The 26,245-nt window shown below is 31.6% G+C and overlaps 1 protein-coding gene across 1 annotated transcript; it reads right to left on the bottom strand.

The window, feature by feature from the left end:
* Nucleotides 1–9,824: 9,824 nt before the first annotated feature.
* Nucleotides 9,825–21,865, bottom strand: LOC143081624 (uncharacterized). Its single transcript, XM_076257399.1, has 5 exons — nucleotides 21,782–21,865; nucleotides 19,448–19,551; nucleotides 15,293–15,367; nucleotides 11,518–11,615; nucleotides 9,825–9,929 (listed from the first exon to the last, which is right to left on the bottom strand). Exons 2-5 carry the CDS (start codon nucleotides 19,543–19,545, stop codon nucleotides 9,859–9,861), a joined length of 342 nt encoding a protein of 113 aa, XP_076113514.1. The 5' UTR covers nucleotides 19,546–19,551; nucleotides 21,782–21,865; the 3' UTR covers nucleotides 9,825–9,858.
* Nucleotides 21,866–26,245: the final 4,380 nt, after the last annotated feature.

Here is a 26,245-nt window from a genome sequence, read left to right as displayed (position 1 = left end):
TGGAGACATAAAATGTTCCATGTGTCTTTAAGTAATGGGGACGTACAAGTATTTATTATAGTCAAGGTTTCCACAATAACCCAGTATTGCATTGATGGTGTTATAATAATTCTTTATAGCTTTGTGTCACAGTATAGGGAAAACGGTACTATTACATTTTCCCAGCATTAGGTTGGCCTTTTGTGTACCCAAGACAGAAGAAGGAAGTCAACTTAGGAGGGCTGTGATTTGATGTAAGGGTACAATTAAAAAAAATATTTTCTATGAATAACTGCAGTGTGTAAATTTACAATATAAATTTTAAAACCTATTGAAATATTTTCTAGAGAATTATTCGAAAAGGCTTCCAAAATTTCATAAATTTGGTGTAAAATGACGGTGGGCATGGATAACACAAACAAGCTTCGTTGGAAATTGGTCATGATACTATTTGGCTTCAATTTTTAAAATAGAGTAAATTTATCCAGGGTTTTATTATATAAACTGGTAAATTTAGAAAATGTTAGTATTGTCGCCTATGGCAGAATAAATAGTACCGTTTTCCCTGTATATTACAGTCCCACTTGATCTGAAATTATAACTGAATTACTATGCAGTTATATAGATTTGCAGAAAAAAGAGCAAATAATGTCTGTTTAGATTGCTGCGGTCAAACAAATTTTGTTAAACAGGTCTATCCGCAGTATGTTTACATTTGTTTACAATTCAATATTTTGAATGACAAGAGGACAAGCTAGTACTAAAATTGAGTGCAAACAAAATTTTGAAGTCATTGTTTTCCATTATAATTGCTGTCATTTGTACATTACGTCCTTGCCTAAAAATATAACTGGATTACTGCAGTGTGCGGCTAAATGTATATAGATTTGCATGATGAAGAGCAAAAATGGTTAGTTGAAGTTTAATTAATAAACATATTTATTTATATTAAAAATATAATAGTGGATTGTGAAACAAGTTCATGAAGTTATTACATATGTTTAATGAGGTCAGATAATTTTGTTATACGAGCAATTCCTGACTACTCCCGAAATGACAAATGTAAAACAATTCAAATAATAATCCCCCCCCCCAATACTATAAACGGCATAATTTATGTACAAAAAATGAACGAAAAAACAAATAAATTATGTAACACATCAACAAAAGACAATCACTGAATTACAGGCTCCTGACTTGGAACAGGCACATACATGCAGAATATGGCGGGGTTAAACATGTCGGGAGCGGATCTAGCCATTTTGAAAAAGGGGGTTTCTAACCCAGGACAAAAAGGGGGGGGGGGTGGGGTTCCAACTACATGTCCCCATTCAAATGCATTGATCGTCCAAAAAAAAAAAAGGATCCGCCACTGCATGTTATCTTGATTAAAAATCTGAAATAAAACCGGCAAAATAGCAAAACTCTATATAATATTAATCGCTATTTTGCCGAAGCCTTATTATAGGACAAAGAGTTTTTAAAACTTATAAATCAATTCTAGTCGTAGAATTTATAAATCAATTCTAGCCGTAGAATTTATAAATCAATTCTAGCCGTAGAATTTATAAATAAATTCTAGCCGTATAATTTGTAATAATTTTTTTTATCGTAGAACTGTCTAAAACTGTTCTAGAGTAGAACTGTCAGGATCAGTTCTAGGTAGAACTGTCTAAATCGGTTCTAGGTAGAACTGACCAAATCAGTTCTAGGTTAGAACTGTTCTAGCTAGAACTGACTTAAAGGTGTCAGGCTGACAGTTCTACGTACTGTCCTAGAACAGTTCTCCTGACAGATTCTGACAGATTTAATGAGAGGTTAGAAGTGATCTCCACTGTACAGCTGTGGTGATTATAACAGTGATTTGAAAAAAACAAACACATTTCAATGAACCCATTTGGTGCCAATGATTTTTTTAAATATCCAATTTCCCGAATGATTTGATCCTCTATATATTGTTGAGTCAATTATGCCTATACTAGTAGTCAGTTGAATGAGATCTAACTTAGTGGTACCAGGTTATCTAAAATGTCGGCTGAGAGGAAGGTATCGCTTAAATTCTCTATTGAGTTCCATTTTTATAATATATCAAACTGAAAATAAAAGAAATAATAGAGTCGGCGGCCTCTGCCTCATTTTGAAACTAATACCTCGAACTTTATATTAGTGTTTACCAAGATTATATATAATTTAATACGCCAATTGCGCGTTTCGTCTACATAAGACTCAGCAGTGATTCTCAGATCAAATTAGTTATATAGCCAAAGAAGTACAAATTGAAGAGCATTGAGGACTCGAAATTCCAAACAATTGTGCCAAATAAGTCTAAGGTAATTTATTTCTGGGATAAAAAAAATCCTTGGTTTTTCGAAAAAATCAAAGTTTTGTCACAGGAAATGTAACAAATGCGACGATATTATCAATTTTCCTAACCTTAGTAATAATATATCAACTTCATGGATATGTCAAAGAACGTCTCAACCTTTTTCGTAACAAGTTCATTGTAAGATACCAAGACCTATTATGTGTCAACTTCACAAATAATACATACCGGTCTTGACTGGTCTTAATTACGTGTGCTAGTATTATGTTATTTGTCTTAAAAAAATGTTAACCTTTACTGTTTAGTAAATGTTTTGATCATATCCGTTTGCTAATGCATACCGCCATGTTGTTTTGTGGTCATTTGCTATATTCCTGTCTTTCGTTTTGTCGTATGTGCTTTGTTGTTTGTTATTTTGTTTTTCTTTGCTGATATATTTGTTGTTTTTATAGTTATTAGGATGTTGATTGCTGTACCCTTATTTTTCACATTTTTACCTATATGAATGTTTGGTTTGTTCACACATTGTTGTCAATTTAATGGATTTTTATGCGACTGTCATACAAGTGATAGATACCAATTTTCGTTGATTTCGTGGGTACTTTATTTCGTAGTCACCACTTCAGTTTAATCATGTAGATCTATTATATAGTCATTTTATACAATTTACTGTTCACAAAAGTATGAATTATTCTAAATTCTAAATAATAATGATGTTGTTGTCCCAGGCATATTGGTTCCCTTTTACAAATTCAAATGTGACGTCATTTTGAGCGTTACACTGAGTTTCAGCTAACACGGCTGTGGATTTTTGTAATGTGTCGGTTTTTATTCTATAGCTAGTCACCACTTCAGTTTGATCATGTAGATCTATTATATAGTAATTTTATAAAATTTACTGTTCACAAAAGTATGAATTATTCTAAATTCTAAATAATAATAATGATCTTGTACCAGGCCTATTGGTTAAATTCATTTGTTTCTCTGTCCTATATTTTCTACAATTTATTTATATTTTAGTCCTGTCATGTAATATTGTCATTTTAATGTTATAATCAACATTGCCATTAAAGCGGAAGATTTGGCATGTCACAAAACAGGTTCAACCCACCATTTTTATTTTAAAATGCCCTGTTCCAAGTCAAGGAAATAGCTATTGTTATATTAGAGTTCGTTTCTGTGTGTGTTACATTTTAATATTGTGTTTCTGTTGTGTCGTATTTCTCTTAAATTTGATGCGTTTCCCTCAGTTTTAGTTTGTAACCCAGATTTGTTTTTTCTCTATCGATTTATGAATTTCGAACAGCAGTATATACTACTGTTGCTTTTATTTGTCATAAATTTGTATAAATAGTTTTTTGTGTGACACTGAAATATACAAATTAAGAAAAGGAAAGCTTTGCTGTCTGTGTCAGGTTAGTTCCTTTGGGTAAATTTCTGCAGTAAAACAAGATAATATCAGATTATTTAGAGCAAAAATGATATCAAAAATAGTTATTGCTTTTAAAATTTATTAATCAAATGTTAGTTAGACGAATATTTACTATGATTGCGGGTCAATTGTAGCCGAGATTACTCTGACTTCCAATGGCTGTTTTGCCAGACAAGCTGGGCCCGTGGGACGTCAGAGCTCGTCCCATATCAAAAAGTGGATATTTGCCCGTCCAAAATAGATGCGCTGCTTCGTCGCTTCTGGTGCCAACGGACGGCCTTGGAATTATATAATTCGGGTATCAATTTGTTTATTATTCATTTATCTCTTCATTTATGTAAGTTTTACCTACCTGCCACCATTTATTTTCTCATATTAAGACCGTTTTCACAGTGACCCATCGATTCAGACATTTTTACTTTTATTTTTAAATGGACGTCAAGTTACGAGACCTCGAGACTCAAATATGCAAATATTTATACTTTTTTTACCTCCTTATAGCAGATCGATATTTAATATTTAGTAGCCAACCACAATTTTTCACCTCCTTTACAGGAGATTGGTATTAGGCATTTAGTGCCAAACACGATAACATTCGGAAGCTCTCGGATATTTACATTGCTTGCATCGTAATTGAGCGAGGTGTTAGATCATATATTCATATTGACCTAGGGTCATATGCATACATCATTTCCCATAGTTCATTGTGCCTTACTTTTTTCTCACGATCACATGACAATTTTTCAAAATGAATGTCAAAATGCCAGAATCGGTGGGTCACTGTGAAAACTGTTTAAATATGAGAAAATAAAGGGTGGCAGGTAGATGAAACTTGCATAAATGAAGAGATAAATGAAAAATGAACAAATTTAAATTCCAAGGCATCAGAAGCGACGAAGCAGCGCAACTATTTTGGACGGGCAAATATCTACTTTTTGATATGAGACGAGCTCTGACGTCCCACAGCCCCAGCTTGTCTGGCAAAGCAGCCGTTAGACGTCGGAGTAATCTCGGACTAGTCAATTGGTACCCATATGATTAAACACAACCTGTCGATAAACTTTATGCCAGAAACGTTCATAAATTTTGCTTAGAAGATAATGATTCAAAACCCTATTTAATCCTTTCGGCAGGTGATGCATGCAGGGCAGGAGATGCTTACCCCGTAAATGCGAACATTTCCACACTTTCAGGAGTTCATGCGACTACCCCAGTTTTTGTTTATTACCTTAATGTGCGTATTATTAATATGTTTACGAGTTTTAAACATCTGTCCATGCATAAAGAAGAAACTACACATTACAAAATATTAATAATGACAATGCTTATTATATTTAATATAAATAGAATAAGTCTATGTGGAAGTCAAAATGATGCACAATTGAGCAACTTTATCTAACCGTCTAGCCTTCAACAACGAGCATAACCAACACTCTATGCTAGTACCAGCTATAGAAACCAATTGCATGACAACATGTGAAGTAAGGCAAACAAAAAAAAAAGGCAAATACGAAAGCCACTAATGGCTCTTACATGTAGTATGTAATGTGTGACGGGGTTATACATGATCGCTCAATTTTCCCCGTAATTGGGATTCGATTGATTGATTGTTGGAACTTTAATTTATTGTTGTTATGTATGCCGTTCTAATTATTTATTCAGTTTATTGAATGCCTCAGTATTCTGTTACGAGAATCTGACCACTTACTACAACTTCCGCGTTTTAAGACTATCATTGACTCGTTTCATAAATATTAATTCCTGACAATATAATTTATGACCTCCTTGGATATTGATTGTAATGTCAAGGACATCGGGTCGTTATTGACGTTGTATAGTTATTATTACGTTTATTTCCGCTTCCTATCGTTAACAAACACATTAGTAGCTTTTATAAGTAGGATACGGTATTGGGCTTCAAAGACAGCTGTAATGTGTGTACATTTTGTATGTAGTTGCACAATCTATTCCTTATATATATATATATATATATATATATATATATATATATATATATATATATATATATTACGGATTACAAATGTGTCGAGGTTTCTGATTGGATAACAACACAGAGATGTCAGTATATATTCCTTATATATATACTGACATCTCTGTGTTGTTATCCAATCAGAAACCTCGACACATTTGTAATCCGTAATATATATATATATATATATATATATATATATATATATATATATATATATATATATTACGGATTACAAATGTGTCGAGGTTTCTGATTGGATAACAACACAGAGATGTCAGTATATATTCAGGAAACTGCCAGGGTATATACGACGTTTTTATCCCCAATTGGAACCTCAAAAACGTCCTCATAACACAGGTTACTATGTGACGTAGTCATAAGCCATCAGACTGTCAGAGGTTCACAGAGGGAAAATAATGACGTGCTTCAGTCAATAATACATTTTTGATACAAAATCACGCAATTAACACTTTTAATACTTTAATTTGATGTTAAAAGTGTTATTATAAATTATTACATACACGATAAAATTATGTTCACAGCAAATTAGAAAATCTTTCACGTATGCCGAACATATCAGGTTGGGTTTTTCAATATATTTGTGTTGTCAACAAATACCTGCACTGGAAACTAACATTAAGTCAGGGGTAATCCGTAATATATGTGTAATTCAGGTCTCAGACAGGGTATATACTGTGACATTCCCGGCTTAGGGCTTATATCCCCTTCGCCTTCGGCTCAGGGGATATAAACTCTAAGCCGGGAATGTCACAGTATATACCCTGTCTGAGACCTGAATAACATATAATATATATATATATATATAATAATATTTTTAAATTTGCAAACTACATTTCACATCAAATAATAACAGTTCGTTAAAATATTGTCACTAGCGCTTTCATGCCTTCTGGCAATCTTCAGGCGACGTTTTAACAATGTCCTTGACGACACTGCCGTTGGTAACGTTTATTACGTTACAATAACGATAAGGGGAGATAAATCAAACGTGTTTAAGTAGATCCGTTTAATTTTGGCTGAAAGTCCTTTATAAAGTGTGCTTCCTTTGCCAGTCTTTTATATTTGTTCGATTCGTTCATTTTATAGAACGGATATACGGTAAATTTTCCACTACTGCACGTTTCGAAATGCTCGCTCACATCTTGCATTCGTGTGGATGGATCTCGTATCTGTTGTCTGTGAACACGAACTCTTTGACAAATTGAGTTACCAGTCTGTCCGATGTACCATTCCTTGCAAGTGCTGCATACAATACAGTAAATAAGGTTTACCGTTTTGCAATTCATGTCTGCATTTGGAATAATGGTTTGGCCGTTTTTCAATGTTATTTGCGGGCCGGTTGCCATGTATTCACAAAGACCACATCTAGGGTCATTACATTTTGAAACGTTGTATTGTATTCCATTTGGGTCATAAAACTTAGCCCTTGTTAAAATCTTTTTAAGATTTAAAGGCTGTCTTTTACTTTTCAGGAATTTTTCTGTAGGGAAAAGCTTTTTTAATTTTTTCGTTTTTTGTAAAACTGGCAAATTTGCTTTTATGACGTTGAATATGTCAGGATTGTACGGGTTATGAGTGCTAACAAACGGGATAAGTTCTGTATTACTCTCTTTGCGTGCTGTGGACCTGAGTTCCGTCATTGGTATAGCTTTTGCCTTTTCTATTCCCTTTTCTATCAGTAGGTTTGGATAGTTTTGTTCTTTCAAAAACACCTTCAGTTCATTCAAACGTAATTCCTTCGTGAAATCATCACTCACAATTGTACATACACGTCGTGCTAGACAAAACGGGATGTTTCTTTTCGTATGTGAAGGATGGCATGAATGAAAATTCAGGTATTGGTGGGTGTCCGTCTTCTTATAATATATATCTGTGGTTAAGGTTGTTCCATTCTTTAATATTAAAATATCTAGAAATGGCAGTCTTTGTTCGCTAGATTCGATGGTAAATTTAATCGAAGGATGTAATGTGTTTATCAGACTATGAAACTTCTCTAAATTGTGACTTTTGTTTAAAATGATAAAACAGTCGTCTAAGAATCGCTTCCATTCCGATTTTACGTACACTTTAAAAGCTGTATCAAATTCACTTTCAACTTGTTGATACATTTTATCCTCCAGAAATCCCATTACGAGAGTTGCGTATGTGGGAGCAACTTTTGTTCCCATAGCTGTACCAGAGATCTGTAGATAATATTTTCCATCAAAGAAAAAGGTGTTATTATCTAGTATGATTTTCAATCCCTCCAACAAAAAATTATTCGAAAATCTTTGGTCGATAATGTGCCTATATGACTCTAGCCAAAATTTTACAGCATCTAATCCTAGTTTGTGCGGTATATTGGTGTAAAGACTTGTTACGTCGAAGCTTACCAATATTGCATCTTCTTTGACTTCGGCTGGTAAATGATTTAAAAAATCAAAATTATCACGGATAAAACAAGGTACATATTGGCATAAAGGTTTCAAAATTAGGTCAATGAAATGGCTCAATCTATGAGTTGGACACTGCGGTCCAGCAACAATAGGCCGAAATTTTAAATCTTTTGGTGAATTTATTTCGATATATGCGCAATTTTGTTGTTGAACTGCTGCTTCTACTTCCTTACTTTTGTGGATTTTAGGTAGTCCATAAAAGTTGCTTGTCTTTACCTCAAATTTTGTAAGATAGTCAACTTCCTATATATATATATATATATATATATATGGTTTAATTAACCCAAAATATGATTTTGTATTTTCTGAACGTAAATTGTCAGTGGTATTAAAAATATCACAATGTAAGGAGAATTATTCTATTAAATTGTGGTTATATTGAATATGGAAGTTGTTTTCCGATTGTTTGATGTGTTTGAGATTTTGATTTTGCCATTTTATAAGTATTTTCCTATTAGATTTTTCCTTGCAGTTCGGCATTTTTGTTATTTCACTTTTGACTGCATATGGAAAAAGGGACGGTCAAAAACAATTTCCAAGATATTTAGACATAATATTATCAAGTACGATATTTGTAGTGTTATACATTTTTATAGGTTTTTTTGAAAGTCGTAAGGAAGTTTGTACTTGTTTACAGTCTAGTCAATTGTTAATTGGTGGATAGTCGTTTTATTGGCAACCATACCTCATCGCCTTATATACAATTTCATTTACCATGTTTAATAAGTAGAAATGCTCTCCTAATGATAAGAGTAACCTTGTTGATTTCATTATCAACACATTTAAATAAAACTTGTCTCATAAGTGTTATTTGTATATTAATAAACACATTTAGTAGAGATTCCAATAACAAAACATGAAATATACCATATATTATAGAGGGGAAATTTTTTTGAATTCAATACTCAACACAAACAATACAGTAAGTATAGTGTGGTACTATCGGAGTTATTCCAGCACAATTTTACTCATTTATTTCTTTCTTACTGTCTTCGTTTACGTACGCCCATTTTTACACAGGCACAATTCGTAAGTAACTTGTTTATTTTACACAACATACTGTATTTGACAATAAGGATTTGTTTTTTTCTCTCAACTGATTTATGAATTTCGAACAGCGGTATACTACTGTTGAATTTATTTATGCACCTCTCATAGAATTATCAAAATTCCTTAAATAAACCTAGCTAATCATTAACCATAAAAAATATCATTAATCAAGGGACAGGTTGTGAAAATTATTTGCCCTGTACAACTTTGGGAACCGGAATAACAGAGCAACAACAATTCTGCTTGTCTATTATAACTGATATTCTTAAAGGATGATTTGCTTATCGTTACCGATAGTCTCTTGTTTCAGACATAGTCATACTTATCAATTTCTTCTTCCGATGAAAATGACTTATTCTGATACTAGTAAAATTAATTATAATGTCAAAAAATAATTGATTATAATGTAATATAAATCTGTACACTTTTTTCTTTGAAATTTGTTCCCTGTCTGAATAGGTGTCATATACCTTCGAAAAAAGTTGCATTTCACTTTTTTATTAAATCTATTGATGTTATCATGAAACTAATTGCACAATTCTTAAAAAAAAAGCCCCATTTGTTTTGCAATGAATGAAAATCAAAAACATATAAAAATGTAAATTCGTTTAATGAGGACATCTGTCTATTTTTTCCATCCGTAAATTGCCACAGATCTTTTTCCTGGAGAATTAGGTCCTGTTAATTGATGTTTTACTGAAAAAAAAGTGTCAATAATTAAAATTTTACAAGGAACATGTATCATAGCATTCAACAAGAAAGCTAAAATATATTATAAACATGTATATGTGTGTAAATAACCTAAAGAATTGAATGGGATATACATGTAGAAAAATTGTCGGGTATACGAATCTATAATTATTTTTATAAAATATGTGTGTCATACAATCAAAGAAACAACAATACAAATTCATTCATATAATAAAAGAATACTATGGTTGTGCTTTTTGCAATTAACCAATAGTGATAATTTAATAGTTAGTGAAAGAAATAAAAGAAATCATGCTATATAATAGTTTACTTTGGGTCAATGTCAAAAAGTAAAAGTGAGAGGTTTAGCGTTATAAAACCAGGTTCAATCCACCATTTTCTACATTTGAAAATGCCTGTACCAAGTGAGGAATATGACAGTTGTTGTCCATTCGTTTGATGTGTTTTGTCATTTGATTAAGGACTTTTCGATTGAATTTTCCTCGGAGTTCAGTATTTTTGTGATTTTACTTCTTCTTACTTTGAAATAACATGAAAAGCGGTCTTTGATGTATTGTTCCGTCGAATTTGTTAAACTTTGTGGCACACTTATACAGTAAGATAATATAAGAAACCCTTTGTTTTGATTCGGCATAAGTTCAAATATACAAGACACGCTCTAAGGAGCTTTAGATGGAATTCAAAAACAGTAGTCGTATTATGGTCATTTTGATAGTTTTGATGATTTTTATTTACATAGCGGATGGAAACTGATCGCCGTATTACTTCGTTATTCTTGACATGCATGTATGTATGTGTTACTGATCAACATAAACTAGACATAAAATCAACAACTAAAAATCAGCAACTATAAAAAGAAGAAAAACCTTGATGGTAAAGGAAGGAACCGATTTCTGTTGTCATGATACATGCATTTTGAATAAAAACATTACAATCATAAATGCTCTTACATGTTTTTGAATAGTATTCTTCTAGCTAGGGGAAACTTTATGCGCCCAGCATTCATGAGAATCAAAGCAACAAGACAAGTTTGAATTAGTTGGGTTTGTCGTATACCTGTTTTAAGATTAAATCTTTGATCCTAACAACAACTCCCAGGTTTCCAGTGGATGTCGTAATGATTAACTGTTTTTTACGTTTAAAGCAGCGTTTACGAAGTTGTTTGAAACTTACTCCAAAGTGCAGCCGATATCAAAATTTAGTGCGCCCAATTACAATGAAATTATTTTATTGTAGTAATAAACCATTATTCAAGAGGTTTCGACCAATGGCCTTCTTAAATTTCTTTATTTTTCTTCTCAACTACATGGTTAACATTTTGGTATAACATCTGAATGATTGTGAAAGTGAAAATGTCTACCATGTAGTTAAGAACAAAAATAAAGAAAGTTGAACGTCGAGAATAATGGTTTGTTTCTACAATAATGTAATATATGTTCCCTATTGAAATTTTGGAAACACGAATAAAATTATTAGCAGTCAAATTGAATATTTTGAACCTAGCTTTCTTTCATTTTTTTTTATTGCACCGTGATTTTATACGCATGCATCTTATCTACATTACTATACTTACATTGTTGTAAATGGGCTACAGTGTATCCAGCATGCCATCGATTACCATATCCAAGATCAGGGCCTATCGTTGGATTACGCCTATTTCTATTGCTAAAACTAGAAGAAAATTCATACTACTTAATGTTTGTATACACATGGTCGTAATACTATACATAGATTAAATAAAGGACACAAATTCGTGTAATCCTTTACTGTTAAACAGAAGTTTGATATAACTAAAAGCAGATGTTGGGTGCATCCAACGAAAACACATTCAAAATACTAGAAACGAAAATAAAACATTAAGATAAGATTGTACAGAAAAAACACACAATACAGGTGTAATACCACCATTGATTTTCCCCTATAAGTCTTTGTTGAATTTGCACTTTTCACAAAACTGTGCAGAATTTATCTTTGTTTGAAATAACGAAATATCAAAAGTATCCCCTTATTTAACCTGTGTACAAGCTTTAGAAACCATGAACTATCAATCTCAAGTTTACAAAATATTCTATAGAAACCACAAAACTGTGCAGAATTCATCTTTATTTGAAATAACGAAATACTAGGCATGAGTGAAGTTTTATCCTGTCCAGTACCATAGAAAAAAATTCACCTAACATTTCATTGCATATAATAAAATAACCATCATTGGAAGTTAACCAATCAAATGTATCCCCTGATTTAACCTGTGTACAAGCTTTATTAACCATGTACAAGTAACCTCAAGTTTACAAAATATTCTATCGAAACCCCAAATAAAAAAATAATGTTGTTTTGAGTTACCGAAGACATATGTTCATGACACAGAAATATTTTACTTCAATGAAAAGTAGGATTAATTACATACAACTGTCAAATTCAAGGGAATATTTTTTTCGACCTATTACAACCGGATGTTATATACCATGATTTGGCGGTACATGTATTACACCTTAAAGAAAACGTTTCTTTTGTAACCTATTGTAACATTGGACTTGAGTTTTAAACTGAGTTTACTGTGAATATTGCTGTGCGTTTGTTATTAAACATTGGCTAGCGGTAAAGGGAGATGGGAGAAATCTCACAAAACATGGTTTAACCACGCCGTATTTATGCACCTGTACCATGTCGGGAACATTGGTAGCCCTGGGCTGTTTTCTGCATTATTTGGTAGGGTTGTTGTCTCTGACACATTCACCGTTTCTATTCTCAATTATACTGGTGTTGAATTATTTAAAATAAAAACCTTATGAAATAGATCTTTGAGTGCAAAAAATGTCCTTGAAATACAATTAAAATATTTAAAATTGGAATTTATCGAAATTTCGTCAACAGAACACGAGTTTGATATTGAAAAGTTATTGCAATAAACGTTTCAGTTTTAATGACATACAATGTATAGGGTAACCAGATTTTGTTTTAGTCTAAATAAAGCAATCTCGATATCGAGAAAAAAAAACCGCCTAAAATAGATAGAAAAAACATAACGTCGCGAATGTAGTTTTACATATTTTTAGAGATGCATATGAAATGAAAATTTATCCACACTGCAAATGTGGTCTTAGTAGTTCAACGTCTGTAACCACTAGACAGTCGACACAATCTTAATTGTGTAGGATTGCCATGGTTCCTACACAAGGTCAGTGATTTCCTCCGGGGACTTCGGCTTCCTCCACCAATAAAAGCTGACCACCATGAAATAACACAATAGTGTTGAAAGTGGCGTGAGACACCAATTAATCAATCAATCTATCAACCAATAACATGTGTTGATGGTGTTGTAATTCTAAAATTCGGGTTTACCGGTTATCGACTTAATTAAATGTCTAGCTTTAATAATTTGACAATATAAAAGAAGCGCTTCCGGTGCCAGGCTTTATTTTAGCCGAACTTTATAGTTCAATAAACAAATTACATACATCAAACTATTAACTTAAAAAATATAAATATTAGCCTGGACTGTTAGTGTATCATTTAGCGCTAGCAACATTACAATGTCACATAGCGGAACACTCATGTATGATCTCGGTCCATAACTATGAAAGGCCATTTGAGTCATACTGCAACTATTGACACGTTCGCTGAGGCAAAGCATGACAGCTCCAGATTGAATGAAAATTCTTTCTATTTGTTACATTCGATAAAATATTTCTTATCAATAGACTTGATATAAATTTGTTTTCTTTGTAAATGAAAAATCAATGCAAATAAATTGCATTTCTATACAAGTTATAGTTGCTGACTTTAGTAATAAAATTTGTACAATCATTTGGGAAACAACATGGCGTACAGAATCAAAGATTTAGATAATATACCTTATGAAAAGTAACAGATAACATTAATATTTATTCATATACATCTACTTTAATCCTGTATCTTTCAAGATCAAATAAGGGATAACATTATTCTTTCATTTAATATCGTATTCAGCAAAAACTACGTTTTTGTGGCTTCCTTGTTCAATCATTCCAGATATATCTGTAAAAAGTGCTTTTTAAGAAGATTTTGTCATTCTTTTTAAAAGCGTCATTATAATGTTTATTGGTAAGCTAAATCGTTTAAATATCTTTAAAGAATAGTTATCCTTGTAATCCTACCGTTTGTACTGAGATAGTTGCATTCGACCTATGCATGTATGTATCGTTTTTTAGGGATTAACTTTAATCAGGATAAACTTTAAATTGCATACTAGGATTCCGAATGCATTTCCCTGAATGCAGTCTGTCAGATTTGTTATAAGCAAAAGGAGTATTAATGTATTAAACAACACGGAATCGCGAACGACTGGCAACTATAGGGACAAATATTATCAGTGGAAAGATTTATCAATGATCTTCTTGGGACAGGAATGTATAAGAGATATGTTACTATCTCACGCTAATAAAGACATGAAATATGTATGCAACAAATCCAAAATGAGAAAGTGATGCTCAAGGTTAGAAAAAAAACCTCTAAAGTAAACGCTGCCAGTTTTAAAATTTTTATATCATTTATTTTGATGTAAGTTATAAATGAACAAAAAAATTTCAGTTTACTACTGGTGTCATTTAGAAAAATATTTCAATATATATTCTACATGTACCACTGAACGAGTGTGCTACGGTATTCTCCTCTCGTGACAGTAAGATTAAGTTAAGGTAAGTTAACTATTAAAAAATGATATTTAACGTTGACCCAATGTTGGGCTCATTGTAGTACAATCATGTTGGATCAATGTTGGCCCACTTTGTACTGAGAACGATGGGCCAAAATTGTTTGCCAATGATGTCGCAACGCTGTTATTTGTTGGGCCAACTATGGCCCCATGTCTGATGTCCATGATACACAGCAATCAGACAACAACTATATGAGAAAAAATCCAACCAAAACGTATGCATTAATAAAGCTATATTACGTTGTTTTTCGTTTATTTATACGTTCTTTCCTCAAATGGTTCTGGGTTTTCTTAAGTATTTTATTAAGATACCACATTATATTATGTGGTTACAATATTATAATATGTAACATATTATAGTACTTAATATGATCAGATATCGTTTCTAGTTTTCTGGTGTTGTTTGAAGGCGGTATTCCACGCTTTTCTTTAATTCCTATGTTTAATATTAAATATAACATTGAACCATACTTATTTGTGACAAGCTAATTTGAAAAAATAAAAGATATTCCACATTTTTCTTTAATTCCTATATTTAACATCAAATATAACATTGAACCATACTTATTTTTTTCAAGCTAAATTGAAAAAGAAGAAGAATATTGATGTGTACTAAAATTTAAAAAAAACCTTGACTGTCTTCGTTAACGTTTACCTTTCTGGTTGGTGTGACTGTTTATACAATTCAAGAAGGTCTCTTACATCGTCTAAGTCTTGTTGCAATTGACTTCTGAAATATGAAAGGTTGACATTAATACATCGCTATTGCTTATTTTTCAATGTACTTTTCATACAACTAAAAATAAAACTCAACAGTGAAAACAGAAGGCAGTCGATTTCAGGAATGACAAACCATTATCTAGAGGTTGATACATTTTGAAAAGTCAATAGTATTCTTGAGATATTTTTTACCAATGTTACTAATAAAAAAAAATACCAACCCATGCTCGCTATTGTAAATGTTAATAAAAAAACGCGTGTTTGAATGGTATAGTCAATGTTATCTATTTCTAACATTGTATATGTTGATGGGATCAAATTTTACTAAACAAACTTCTTTTTTTGGTTGTTAAATCCTTATACATTTCATTTACTATTGTATAACAGGGGCTAGTAAATACACAATCTGATATAAGGACTAGCTAAGAAAATAAAAGCAAATGTTATTAGTTAAACAGAATTTTATCTCGCACATGCATTAACTGATAAAACTAGTATTTCCGGACATCGAGTTTTTAAGGGGCACAAGTTACGAGATATATAAAAAAATATAAATTAGGATTTTTTGTTCATTCTTTAATTATAGTGAAATAGCGAAATAATTATTCGCTTTAAGCAGCCAGTATGCCCCAATTTGGTCAAAATAAGCTAAGAAATATTGATGATGAATTATTCACTTGCAAGTGATAATTTGACCTCATTGGATCCGTATGCATGTGAACTTCAATTTAACCCCTTAGCTAGAGATGGATAACGCATGGAATGTGTGCGAGTTTGGTTATTTGTACATGTAAGAAAAGAATGTTAACATTGAAAGTGAAACAAAAATGATGCTTAACATATGTTTTTAATCTATAAATGAAGTTAAAAAGACTTAGAATCATCCAATTGAACGAGTTTCGCTATCTATTTATATCTATATCTATGTTTACTAGTATATCGCTTATATGGGCATCGTTGTTTTTGGGAGGTCAACTCACAATAAATTAAACGGCGTCTAGACTAAAATACACACAAAACGAATCTTTATACTATCGAGACTATGCCCCGTAAATTATTTATTTTAGACTTTTTCTAATTAGGATAATAGTTGTCAAAGGACCAGGATTATAATTTAGTACGCCAGACGCGCGTTTCGTCTAAATAAGACTCATCAATGACGATAAAATGTTTTACACTGTTATAAGCAAATATGAGAATATGAGTCAACGATTAGAATATGAATGTGGCAGCTAGTGCCCCTTTTAAGCAGACACGATACAGGCATGTTGTGTTTACAAACAGTGTGGTTTACCTCTTTGTCTTTTAGTTTGAACTTACTAATAGTTTATTGTCTTACACAAAATAGAAGCTAGCAAAGTACACTAAAAAGTAGATTTGGTAACAGTTTCTTAAAGTTCTGCTTGTTTCTTTAGTTATTTGATTTATGATTACCTAAATTGTATTTAGTTTAAAGTGAAATCGTCATTCTGGTCAAAATGCAATATCTTAATATTTTATTCTGCCCGAATAAACGTTACAATCAAATTAAACACTCCTGAAAGAAAGTGGCAACCGCACTATTGATTGTCGTAGTTCTACTCAAGTGATACAAATCAAAAGCAACAAGACTAGTTTGAGGACAAACATGAAAAGACGCTGAACAATTAAAACAAGACCTTTGGAAAGAATGCGGAAGCCGTACGGTCACGTTTATTACCGTAGTAATCCATTGTCAGCAATAAAAATATTAATAATTAATTATTCTACGTAATCAGACAAGTTCCATAGTGTCAAGGACAACTTCAGGGTATTGATGCATGATACGCATATATATTACGTCAATATTTGTATATACTGTGTATTTATTATTATTCATTGGATACCATTGTCCGTGCATATCGGGGTTACAAGGTAACCATAAACTGAAGTGATCAACGAATTACAAGTTTTCAAAATATATAGAATTAAATTCAAAACAGTGTGGCTGTAACCATTGTTTGACACATTAAATTCATCCATTGACTGGGACAATTTAGGTGAACGTTTGTATGTAACGACCACTACTCACTATGTACTTTTTAAAGACACTTAAACTATGGGGTCACCAAAGGTTCTCAACACCTTAATAAAGTAATTCGAAAAATTAATCAGAAATAACACGATGTTTTGATTTATATCAATTATATAAATCAAAACATAAAGGTTATTCCTGATTAATTTTTCGAATTATTTTATAATTCAAGGCGTTAAGAAACCTTTGGTGACCCCACAGTTTAAATGTCTATCGTAGGTACGTTGTGAATAGTGGTCGTTACAGACAAACGTTCACGTAAATTGTCCCAGTCAATGGATGAATTTAATGTGTCAATCAATGGCCACAGCCACACTGTTTTGAATTTCATTCTATATTATAATGTTTGCAGACTTTGGCCAATTCACGAAAAAGCAAGTATTCCCGAATCCACGAAAATTGGTAACCACGAAAAAAAAACGGAATCAACAGCATACATGTTACTTGTACCTGACTTCGGATCGTTTGGGAAGTTACAACAATATTTCTAGTTTAAGATGAACTTTAGCTACCAAGAAAAAACTGGCATTTTTACCTTGTTTAATACTATTAAAATCACCAAAGGGAATGCTGGTTATAACGACAACACAAATGTATACGATATATCCTAACATTAGCTGTGTTGTCTTTTACCTGTTAAATCTGCCGAGTATCAAACATCGATATAAGTATCATTTCATCATGAAATTTATATTTGTAAATATAGCGTTAATTTAAGATTTTACTTTTTGTGAAAACCATTCTCAGTCAATGCTGTACTTTTTCTATTCAGAAGTATTGTGAATTGTTTAAAAGGTCTCTATATACAGAAAAGCCCTCTATCCCTGTAACAGAACTTAACAGTAGTGTGGTGCGAGGTAGTCAATACCTCAGTTAATTGCAATTTTAATAATAGATTTGTATGGATGTGGACTGTTTACATTCGAAAAATTAGTATTTGCAATGTGTTCTCAGAAAATTTATCGTTTACTCATGAACGGAATTCCAGCGAATAAATACTAGCTTACTCCTTAAAATCTGGGTAAAACTGCTTTTGAGTCTCAGAATTTTGTATAGGACTTTTTGTAAGCACTCTTTTCAGATCGTGTTATGACAACAGGTTTTTGAACCATACATGTTGAAATAGTTTATTCCCGATTGTCCCACTTTTTGAAATTTTAGAGTTCTGATTGTCCCACATGAAAAGTTCTGATTGCCCCACATTATTTTATGAAGCAAAATGTGCTTAGATAAACAAGGTAACTGTTGTTTGTTTTGCTAAATAAACAAGAATTGATTATTGTACATTTAATATGTATTTTATAAAAGTAAAAAAAAAGTTGTTTTTCAAATCATTAGATTAATGCACGTCTTTGATTAGAAAAATAGATTTTTTTCTCTGATATACGAATTATATCTACTATGTTATTTATAAAACAAATGTCAATACTGTAATTGTAATTACTTTTTCTCTGTAAAGTTTAATAAAAAAATATAGAAATAATGCATGCAATTTTAACAAGAATGTGTCCAAAGAACACGAATGCTCCATCGGCACTATCATTTATTATGTTCAATGGACCGTGAAATGTGGAAAAATCTCTAATTTGGCATTAAAATTAGAAATATCATATCATTGGGAACATGTGTACTAAGTTTCAAGTAGGTGGGACTTCAACTTCATCAAAAACTACCTCGACCAAAATCTTTAACCTGAAACGGGACAGACGGACGGAATAACGAACGGACGAACGGACGGACGAACAGACCAGAAAACTTAATGCTCATAAATGGGGCATAAAAAAACAACAATAGGTATAAAATCTTTTACATTCTACACTCTACACTAACTCGTTGATGGAGAGATGTTTCCACTAGAATTTATAATTGTACTAGGGAAGTCCGAGGTCATTAATACAACATTGTTTGCACTATTAAAGTCTGTCCGTTAAAATTAATATCACGAAGAAAGAGATTAGCTGAAAAATTTAAATGGTACACGAAATCGGGTATTTTAGAGAAATCATACATAGAGGAGAAGGTAGATATTATACATACCTTCTAAAAACAGGACTACAAGATGTCGAACACAGACTTAAACAAACAACTGTTGCAACAAACAATAAAGTTACTGCATCTACATTTTTCTTCAACATGGTCCGCTAAAATAAAAAAAAATATAAGTGGGAAATTTCTGGTAAAAATCAAGTCACATAAAATGTATAGTATAAAATGCAATATAAAAAGATGACCATTCAATTTCAAAATACGTAATTACACCAAAAAGTATCATTCAAGATTTGATTTTAATATTCGGGATTAATTTTGAAAATGAGTAGATTTAAAAATCCTTAACATTTGAGATTGGATTCAATATTTGATATGGCCAATGATTATGAATTATCTCGTAACGTCCAGTGGCAAATACTACATTCATATAGGATGAGGCCAAGATAATGTGTTATGAATACGAACACTGCTTTGTAATGGAATTTTGAACATTTCCATTGTATTTCTGATATCAAGTTATAAGTTTCAACCTTATATGTCGGATCTTAAATCTCCGACAATGCATTTAAAATTTAAAATTTCGTTAAATTATTCTCTTTTAAAAAGATATGAAAATTATTCAATTTCAATCAAGAATATTTGATACAATACAACATGTTTACATTTGAAAGATGTCTTTTTGACGGATAAAATCTTTTATTAGGTGAATGCAATACATGTACTCTTCAGGTTTTTGTATTTTGAAAATGAATTGATATTAGGGGAATTAAAAGTGAGTCTTTAACTGAAAATTGTAAATTGTGGCTTAAATGGTGTATATGAATGATGCAATTTACTTATATTCTGAATGATACATGTGTTAAGCTGTATAAACATTGGTTTCCTTTCCTCATGTAAATCCTTCAAGTTCTCCTTCAAGTTCGTCTGATTACATATTTCCCTCATAGCATTCGAAGTTAGAATTTATATACACGAGATTCAGGATATTTGTAATACACAGTACATATTCGACAACTTTAAATGCGCTACAATACTTTAATATAGAACGCCAAAAACTGTCTTCTTAAACTAAAGACATGATCTTTCAGTCAGTTTAATTGAGGTCTTGCATGTCAGTAACTGCTTGTAGTCCTTTGTTAATTTATGTATCATTGTCATTCTACTTAGTTTCTTTTATTACACATATTCTGACATCAGCCTCAAACTTCCTTTTAACTGAGTTTTAATGTGCGTATTATTGTGTGTTTCTTTATTGTACATTGGCTAGAGGAAAAAGGGAAGGTTTGAGATCTCACAAAACATGTTGAACACCGCCACATTTTTGCGTCTGTCCAAAGTCAGGGGCTTCTGGACGTTTTAGTCTTGTTTGTTATTTGAATTTATGCAATTTAACTGACCTAGTACACATTTTTATTTAGAGGCCCAACTCCGGGTGGAGGATTATCTAGCTGCGTTGTAGACCCATATGTGGTCTTCCACTGTTATCTGCTCTTTAGTCGGGCTATTGCCTCTTTGGTCGGGCTATTGTCTCTCTGACATATTCCCCATTTCCATTCTCAATTTTATTTACTTGACAAAAAAGAACATACCAAATATGATTGAAGTATTATACAAACGCGTTAAAAAAACCCAGAATTATTGTAATATTAACAACAGCCCGACCAAAGAGCAAATAATAGCCGAAGACCACAAATGTGTCTTCAACGCAGCGAGAAAATCCCACACCAGGATGTTGGCCGCAGCTGGCCCATAAATAAAAATGTATGCTAGTTCAGTAAAAATGGAAGTCATACTAAACTCCAAAACATATATGTTGTTTATTAAACATCAAATTAGCCTTATTTCTATATAAATTAAAGTTCAGTTAAACATTTCCTATTTATTTATTTTTGCTACATGTACGTCAAAATCTACTATAATTATAATATTTATTCAGCTTTTATTATTTATAATTTGGATAAATGTTCAGAAAAGCACACATGTCTTGTTTTTGAAATTAATTTAGGGGAAAGTGGTCGAATTGAAATTTTCGCATATGAATTATGCTACTCAATGATTTATGTATGAAAATACATGTATCATGGAGTTTTACATTTAAGATATAAATTATATGACTATAAATAAAAAGTAATTTCTAGATATTTTATTCTGATTATCATAAAAAATGAGAAGACTTATAACCATTATTTAAGTTAATGAAATTTTTATGATTTTTAAATTGACATTCTTTAACGTAAGATTTTAAAAGAAATAAAAATATATATAATTACAAGACTTAATTCAGTTCTTTCAGCATTGTCACGAATTTTCAGTTTTTCTTATTTAATATTTTTTTAGCTTGAGATTTTAAAGATTAAAACCATATATAATAAGTAGACTTACTGCAGCTCTTTCAGTATTGTCACCGTTCAGAAATATGAGACATTTCAGAAGTCGAGAAGAACTTTTATACCCCCTGGCATTGTACAAATTTCCTACGCAACAGCTTAAGTGTAGAATTTTAATAATTAATGTTTTAAATCCTGAGTGTTTGTTTAAAAATTGGAATTGCTATCAAAATGAATAGGAATATACTCCTGACACTGTAATACATAATAAATAATAAATGAAAAGTTGACAGCAACAATACTTTTACGACTCATTTGTTAAGATTTGATGCTTGCTTAATTGTATATAAATGGTCTCGTAGGATTGACCGTCTATTGTACCTATACATTACATATATTGTACTGTGATGATTGCATATGAGAATAAGTATATGTTTAGTTGATAGTGGATATAAAAAAGGGGGATATTGTAAAATGAATGTTGAGGAATTTACAATGTATCTCTTTGAAATTAAATACCAATAATTAAAATAGAAAATTAAAAAAAAAATACCACAAAGCAGACCATAACATAAAGATTCCACAACTGCGACAAGTGTATTACGATATTTCTCCAATCGAGACAGTTAAATTTTTATATTTAAAACGCAAGGCTTGCCGAGCTTTTTAAATAAGTAAGATTTAACTATTGATAGTGAAGAAATATCGTTATACACGAGTTACAGTGGTGGAATCTGTTTCTCTTATGATTTTTATCCTCCTTTCTAAAGATTTGAGGAAAGATGGTACTTTTGATGTGACGTCATCAGGAATGGTCGCCTTTTTTCATGACGTCACAATAAGAGAAAATTCAGAAGAAAACAAGAAAATTTTACGTCGCAATTAAATTTCAACCAATAATTTGCCGAGAACAGATTTTTCACTAGTGATGAGAAATAGTTTTCTCACACCGGTCAGGAAATGTGAAAATAGTACAAAAAAATAGAAAATACTTGTTCTCCCGTAGGATAAACTTTTGTCCTATAGGATTATTTATTTCTCCCATAGGAATTAATTTGGAAAGTTTTGTCAGTTTTGTTGGTATTTTACAAACGTTTACTTTACGATTGTCAATGCAAATAATTGTGTGGTCCAGACAAAGGAGTATCACAAATTAATAGGAAAGATATAAAGTCAATCAAAACTATTTAGCTTGTAATGTCGAATAGCAGTCTTATATATATCATAGCGATTCCGAAATGATTGAAAGAATTCTGTCTTATGCTTAGTCCGTTCCTGTGTGTGTGTTACATTTTAATTTTGTATCGTTGTTCTCCTCTTATATTTAATGCGTTTCTCTCAGTTTTAGTTTGTTACCCCGATTTTGTTTTTTGTCCATGGATTTATGAGTTTTGAACAGCGGTATACTACTGTTGCCTTTATTTACTTATATCAAATCATCATTTTTTATTCATTCTGATTGGTGAATCGTACTAAGAAAAATGAATGACATTTCAATATCATATAAATTTATCGTTAATGCAATACATACAATGGCTTTTATGAATGAATGAATGAATTCTTTATATGCAAAGCAGTAGTTACATGCTGTAGCAACACAAACAAATTTACATTGTGACACACAATAAACAACAGAGAACAATATAATATTAATAATAATTGTAAAACACTTTCTATTGCAACGACTGCCTTCAATATGTCTATTGGTTTTTTTTGTTGAAAGAAATGGTTTATGAATAAGATCATAAAAATACTATCTGACAAATATATTTGTGAAAAAAATCTTCAATTGAAATATTCCCCAATAAATCTTGTCCCTAGATAATCTGTGATATAGTCGACATTTTGTTTAAATATTTATTAAGATTTCACCAATACGTTTTTTTCAATTATATATGAACCTTATGTTCTTATAAAAAAGAAGATGTGGTATGATTGACCATAAGACAACTCTTCACAAAATACCAAATGACACAAAAATCAACAGCCATAGGTCACCATACGGCCTTTAATGCAAAGTCTGCTTTAAAAGGCTCCGAAATGACAAATGTAAAACAATTCCAAACAAGAAATCAAACGGCCTTACTTTTTAACAAAAAAATTAACGAATATCTATTATCAAACAGCAAAGGAAAACCACTGAAAAAAAAGGCTCTTGACTTGAGACAGGCACATACATACAGAATATTCCGGGATTTAACATGTTAGTGGGATCCCAACCTTCCGCTAACCTTCGACATTTGTGTAGTAGTACAACACAAGAACGAACTATACCAATCAGTTGAAAAGTCTTTTAAGTGTATGTCCTTGCATTGTCTGTCTCGTAATTACAGAAGTGTAAAAATATATCCACACAATTTATTTTGTTCGAAATATGCCGGAGAACAAGTACAAGCTAGATTATCCTTGCTCCTATCAAAATTAATGATTCTGTTTATTAATATATCATGGTAATAAGGGTGGTCAATAATGATTATATGGCTGATTATATATCCTATTCATTTATAAACATGAGACATCGATACATATAATTACGATAAGGATAGGATTTTCCTAGTATACTCTAATCTACCTATGTCATGTTCAAGTTAATATTTACAGCCGATTGTAGGTAATGCTAATATCTTTGGTTACTAGCTGAAACGTGAAGTCATTATTAGTTAAGATATACTACTCTCCTTTCGAAGTAGCCTAGTCCTAAAGACAGATAGATTGGTTATCTGACTGTCGGACAAGTCTACTCTTAAAGCCTTCATACTCCGTGCAATCGACTGTAATGGTATAACTGGTTATATCCCTATATATGAACGCGTTCTTTGTCACAGCACGAGAAGGTAACCTTACTATACTGAAAAGTATGAGCTATGTTTGCTCAAATCTAATCATACCAAATAATATGTGTAAATTATAATTATTCGTTTTTCGAATATATGAATTGTGATATTTTGTTTTACTTTAACATAAATAAAGTCTGCACTATCAAAACCATATTTTGCTATCCATAATTGATAAAATTAATGATAAATTGAATGGGTTACAGATGTTAATTTCTTTGTGTTAATTTGCAATTTTAAGGACCAAATAATGGCCCTTTTCATAAGTCTATCCCATGTTGTTTTTTTTTCAGTATCATATGCCACCATTTCCTTGATTTCTATCTATTATCTATATCAATGGGTTTTTTTTTTTATTGCTGTCCATTTGAACAATTTATAAAAGTCCGGTAAATATATTAATAATCAATAAATACATGTTACAGATTAATATGGTTAAAATTTGATTAATATGAAATCAATTGTAATCAAACATTACCTATCAAAAAAGTAGGAAAAATCTACAGACCCAGCATAGACGATATCTTATAATTTCTCATTCTTTAATTTTGTTACTTTCTGCGTACTCAGAACGTTTTACGATAAGGAACAATTTGATGGTTGGTGACATTAAATAATTGCTTAGAAGTATTTGCCTGGAACAGTAAAAACAGGCTGTTTATTTAACTATTAGCTGTAGAACTTACCTCATAGCTGCAAGTAGGTGCCAATGTACAGGATAAGATGAACCAAACCTTTGACATATCCTCACACGGCAAATAGTAATTAGCTTACCGTTATTTTCTATGGCTAAACATGATATAAAACACTATACATAGTAAAATATGTATAAGGAACTATATATTCATTAGTTAATCTAGTTTTTTTTTAGAATTATCGTTATCTCAAAGGGTTCAAATTCAGTTTCATGCATTCGAAATTACTGCCATTTCCTTGCCAAATCGTGCTAAGTGTTGTCTCTCTGGACTCACCATATACAAATAGCTTGAATGAAACATTTATGTAACACAATCTATGTCTAACAATGACCAAAACTAATACTTAAGGCTATAGATTACTGGATAAAGTTATCAAATATAAAAACTGTAGACAGGTTATGGACATAACATATAATGGTAACGTTACATGATACTCTCCATAAATTGACCTCAATTAGACAAATAAACTAAATGAATGATCAAATAATGACGTGATTAACACTTGCAACCGTAACTAAAATATGTACATGTGGTAGTTATAAATCAATGGTTGCACGCAGGCAAAGTTGACTGCTCGGTATGTATGTTTTTGCTTCGAAACCTTAATTTACTTGGTTTTCCAAAAACAAAAAACACAAAAAATACCGATCATTGAGGAAATTCAAAACGGAAACTTCTAATCAAATGGCAAAATCAAAATCTCAAACACATCAAACGAATGGACAACAACTGGCATATTTCTGTCTTGGTACAGGCATTTTCTAATGTAGAACATGGTGGATTCGACCTGGTTTTGAAGCATCAAATTTCAAAAGTATGATTCGAACGTTACTCAATAAATAATTCTTGCATGCCAGTCTCAATGCTCATTTTAACATAGGTATGCATTTTATTTATCAATATCTCTGTACCAAGCGTTAGCGAGGTGTAAAATTTGGACACATATAATGCATACTCATGATGAAATGAGCACAGAGCATTACAGGA

Source organism: Mytilus galloprovincialis, chromosome 7, assembly GCF_965363235.1.
Source record: "Mytilus galloprovincialis chromosome 7, xbMytGall1.hap1.1, whole genome shotgun sequence".
NCBI lineage: Eukaryota > Metazoa > Mollusca > Bivalvia > Mytilida > Mytilidae > Mytilus > Mytilus galloprovincialis.
Note: the sequence above shows the minus strand (reverse complement) of the source record. Positions and strands in the feature narration are given on the sequence as shown.